At 58.1% G+C, this 4,403-nt stretch overlaps 1 protein-coding gene across 1 annotated transcript; it reads left to right on the forward strand.

The window, feature by feature from the left end:
- Positions 1-1,760: 1,760 nt before the first annotated feature.
- On the forward strand, positions 1,761-4,124 carry HOXA11 (homeobox A11). The gene is made up of 2 exons (XM_054563973.1): positions 1,761-2,484; positions 3,892-4,124. The coding sequence occupies exons 1-2, from the start codon at positions 1,761-1,763 to the stop codon at positions 4,122-4,124; spliced, it is 957 nt and encodes a 318-aa protein (XP_054419948.1).
- Positions 4,125-4,403: the final 279 nt, after the last annotated feature.

The following is a 4,403-nucleotide window of genomic DNA, read 5'->3' on the forward strand; positions in this document are numbered from 1 at the left end:
TACAGTCAGCTCAGCAATAAATAAATAAATCGATGTTGACACTTAAATACCAAAGATGTTAGCGTTTATACTCTAAATCTCCCCAAGATATATAAATACCTTGAGCTATTTCCTGGATGGGGAAAGGGAAAAGGTTATTCTTTTTCGTTTTCGACTTTGCTTCAGGGACATCCAGCTCCTTGCAAGAAGATAGGTGTGGGGAGGCCTCGCGGCTGGGCCCCTCCCCGCTCCTAGCTCTGTCTGGCCGCTCTGCGTTGTCTTCTTTCGATTCTCCCAAATATTGTTCATTCAATCCTGCAGGATGGTGAGCATTTTTCACCATCATTATTTTTTCTTTCCTCTTCCCAGGAAAACTAGACTCGCATGAGCTGCTCTGGCCTCTGCCTCTCCGCTTATCTCAAGCCTAGCCTTTTCAAGGCAGGCTTGTCACCCAAGGTGAGGGGAGTTTGGGAAGCACTTCTCTTTTCTTTGGCATTGTGTTTCTTCTGTGGGGAGAGTAGCAGGAAAGGCGCCGAGCCTTCTGAGTTTCTGCCCTGCACATCTCTAGCTCCCATGCTTTGCAAGAAGGGAGGAGGCATGTTACCCCTTCCTCGGCCACTCTCCCTGGCCCTCACCCCCTCCTCACTGCCCCCACTACCCACACAGCTCTGGAGTTCTCTAGAAGCCTGGTGGGTCCCTGAAGGTGTAGCATACCCAGGAGAAGACTCCTCGGATGTCACCGCCTCTAAAAGCCCAGGCTCGCCTCTCCTGCAAGGTTTCGCGAGTCCTCAGCTTCCGAAGACCAGGCGGGCGGGCAGACCAGTGCGCAGCTGCGCTCGCCGCCCCCACGCCCCGGGCTCTGCGGAGTGACTCCGAACCCCCGCAGGCCGCGAGGAGGAGGGGGTGGGGTGAGGAGGCCGGCCAGGAGGATGAAGGGGAGGTGGATCCCGGGTAAGACGAAGGCCCTCCGGGACCTGCGGATCCCTGACAAACCGCGGGGGAAGCCGCCTGGTTGTTGGCGGTTTAGGGACGGAAGGCACTAAAGCGGTTCGGAAGTGACCATGAATGCGAGCGTGTAATCAAGTCACCGTGCAAATCGGGCAAGCCACGAGGCAGGCACATCCACGACTGCGAACCCTGGCCCCGAAGGGGGTCCGGCCGGGGTCGGAGGCAGAGGTGGCTCCCAGAGCAAACCTGCGGGAGGGGGACGGCGAGGAAGGAGGCGCGAACGCGATCCCCCGAGTGAACTGATTCCACGACCACGCACGGGCCGCGCCGCGAGGAGCTCGCCCCCAGACACCCCCAGCCCGGGGCACCCCTCGCCCCGGGAGTGGTGAGTGGCAGGCGCTGAGCTCGCTCACCGCCCAAGGCGCGCTCGAGGGCCAGGACCGTGCAGCTGAGCACAAGCGGGGCTCACCCCAGCCTCGCCGCGCGCCGGGAGGCCCCCCAGCCAACATGAGTTACACCGGCGATTACGTGCTTTCGGTGAGAACACCGAGTGACGATCTGTTGCTTCCCCTGAGGTAGCTACAAAGAAAGAAATCCGGGAGGGAGGGGAGGAAAAAAAAAAAGGAAAGGGGGAAAAAAAGGCCCGGACTAGCTCGCAGCTTGTCAATTTCAACATCGGGTCACATGACCAGCACCTCCCTGCTAAGGATGGGGATAGATTTCCACGTCAGCTTACGTCTCCAAATTTCTACTTCACGGATCCGCTTCAAAGAGGCAGCTGCAGTGGAGAATCATGTTAAGCTCGGCTACTGCGGAGAGCCCAAGGTAGCCCAATGATGGATTTTGATGAGCGTGGTCCCTGCTCCTCTAACATGTATTTGCCAAGTTGTACTTACTACGTCTCGGGTCCAGATTTCTCCAGCCTCCCTTCTTTTCTGCCCCAGACCCCGTCTTCGCGCCCAATGACATACTCCTACTCTTCCAACCTGCCCCAGGTCCAACCCGTGCGCGAAGTGACCTTCAGAGAGTACGCCATTGAGCCCGCCACTAAATGGCACCCCCGCGGCAATCTGGCCCACTGCTACTCCGCGGAGGAGCTCGTGCACAGAGACTGCCTGCAGGCGCCCAGCGCGGCCGGCGTGCCTGGCGACGTGCTGGCCAAGAGCTCGGCCAACGTCTACCACCACCCCACCCCCGCCGTCTCGTCCAATTTCTATAGCACCGTGGGCAGGAACGGCGTCCTGCCACAGGCTTTCGACCAGTTTTTCGAGACGGCCTACGGCACCACGGAAAACCTCGCCTCCTCCGACTACCCCGGGGACAAGAGCGCCGAGAAGGGGCCCCCGGCGGCCGCGGCGACCTCCGCGGCGGCGGTGGCGGCGGCCGCGGCCACGGGCACGCCGGCAACTTCAAGTTCGGACAGCGGCGCCGGCGGCTGCCGGGAGGCGGCGGCGGCGGCGGCGGCGGCCGAGGAAAAGGAGCGGCGGCGGCGCCCCGAGAGCAGCAGCAGCCCCGAGTCGTCTTCCGGCCACACTGAGGACAAGGCCGGCGGCTCCAGTACGTATAAAGGCAGGGCCCGGCGCTTTATGAAAGGGGAGTTGGAAATCTAGCGCAGCACCGCTGTTAAATTTTTATATGCTGTTTTATAAGCATATAAGGTTTATGAAGGGCCTTTAGGTTTCCCCCAACAAAACTTTGTTATAAAAGGCGGGATCACGTGGCGAGTGCTGAAATTGGCCGTGAAATACCCACCGGCCAAGGCATGCCTGCAAAAAAAAAAAAAAAAAAAAAAAGAAAAGGAAAAAAAACCCTCCCTTTTTCCCCTTCTCAGCTCCCAAGCCCGGCAGCTCGACCCTGCTCAGGGCCAGCTCGGGGCTGGGGAGCCGGAGGTGGGCGCCTGTAAATTCCCCCTGCGAGGGCTCCGGGAGCCTTTGATAGCGAGGTAATCCGGAGATTTTTATAAAAACCATGTGTTGCGCCGGGTCTCCAGTCCCGGCCGGGATTCAAAGGCATCGCTGTTTAACGATGGCGCTAGAAGCGTGTTTAACAGATAAAATAGCCCGCTTAGCTCGAGCAATATATTAAAAGAAACAAATTAACCCAAAGTTGGCTTTTTTTGGTCCAAATGGAATCATTCTCCTCCTGCGCTGTGGCAATTACTGGCCGCCTTCTGTCCATCCGCAAGTTACTCGCAATTGTTCTTCAATCTGTCAAAAGCGGGTTTTTTCTTTATGTCTTGTGGAATTTTATCCAAAGGGGGAGCGTGTCGAGCCTGCCCGCGGCTTTGGGGAACCCCTCTCCCCTCCACCCTATCTAAAAAAGCAGCCCTGCCCTCGGGGGACCAGGATAGCTGTGTGGCCTTGGTACTCAGAGAGGGCCCAGGGCAGGGGGCTTCCGCTGACATCCCCTGACCTCGCGGAAGCCAGGGGGCTGGCCAGGGAGGCCAGAGCTGGTGGCTGGGACTCAGGCTGACAAAAGAACCGGCGGCTGCCCCACATGTGAAGGAGGAGAGAGACTGGGGCAGGAGGCTGGGGGCTGGGGCTGCCTTTACTGCCTGGAGGCCTGCCGCCCAGGTGCTGGAAGGTGAAATGTCCCCGGGCGGCTGTTTGTTTAGTCTGGCCAGGCTGGAGGCAGCCAGCAACCCCCACTCGGCTGCTTTGGAAGCGGGCCTCCCCGGCACAAACTCTTCCCTTGCTGTGAGGAGCCCTCCTTTCTGCTCTGGAGGCAGCGTGAGCAGTCTCCCTGGGGGCCTATCTAGGGAGCTGACTTTTATCTGGGGCTGAGCCTCCGCCTGCAGCCTGCCCCCAACCCACAGTAGAAGCCTGAAGGTAGGGGCCTGGAGAGACCCTGATGGGGCTTGGGCAGGGCCTTCAGTTCCTGGAGCCAGCCCCTTTCGTCCGCTCGAGGCTCTGGGATGGATTGCAGCCCCCACACCTGGCTTATTCCCTGCCTCTTCCTCTGCAGGTGGCCAACGCACCCGAAAAAAGCGCTGCCCCTACACCAAGTACCAGATCCGGGAGCTGGAGCGGGAGTTCTTCTTCAGCGTGTACATCAACAAAGAGAAGCGTCTGCAGCTGTCTCGCATGCTCAACCTCACCGACCGTCAAGTCAAAATCTGGTTTCAGAACAGAAGAATGAAGGAAAAAAAAATTAACAGAGACCGGTTACAATATTACTCGGCCAACCCGCTTCTCTAAAGCTCCAGGCAGTTGGAATTGGGTGGGGGGCTTCATACACAGGAGATTATATGCAGATTTTGCCCTTGACAAGGTCAAGGCACACAGTGACTTTTGAAGAGCAGAGGTATGCAAGAGAGGGGCTGCTACAGAGAGATAGCCCTGAAGGAGGTGGCCCGGGACTCTCTTGGGCATCTGTGGTTAAGATTCCTAATAATAATTGGATTCAGAGAGTTGTGCATCAACTAGGAAGAATGGTTTGGGACCCCTGGTGGTTCACTCTTGGAGACTGTGGAGCTT

The sequence above is a fragment of the Pteronotus mesoamericanus genome, unplaced genomic scaffold, assembly GCF_021234165.1.
Source record: "Pteronotus mesoamericanus isolate MK-2021 breed Mesoamerican mustached bat unplaced genomic scaffold, CSHL_Meso_final scaffold_85, whole genome shotgun sequence".
NCBI lineage: Eukaryota > Metazoa > Chordata > Mammalia > Chiroptera > Mormoopidae > Pteronotus > Pteronotus mesoamericanus.

Coding starts and splice junctions, on each gene's coding strand:
- HOXA11 (XM_054563973.1), top strand. CDS start 1,761: ATGATGGATTTTGATGAGCGTGGTCCCTGCTCCTCTAACATGTATTTG. Junction 2,485..3,891: donor GGACAAGGCCGGCGGCTCCA/GTACGTATAAAG, acceptor CTTCCTCTGCAG/GTGGCCAACGCACCCGAAAA.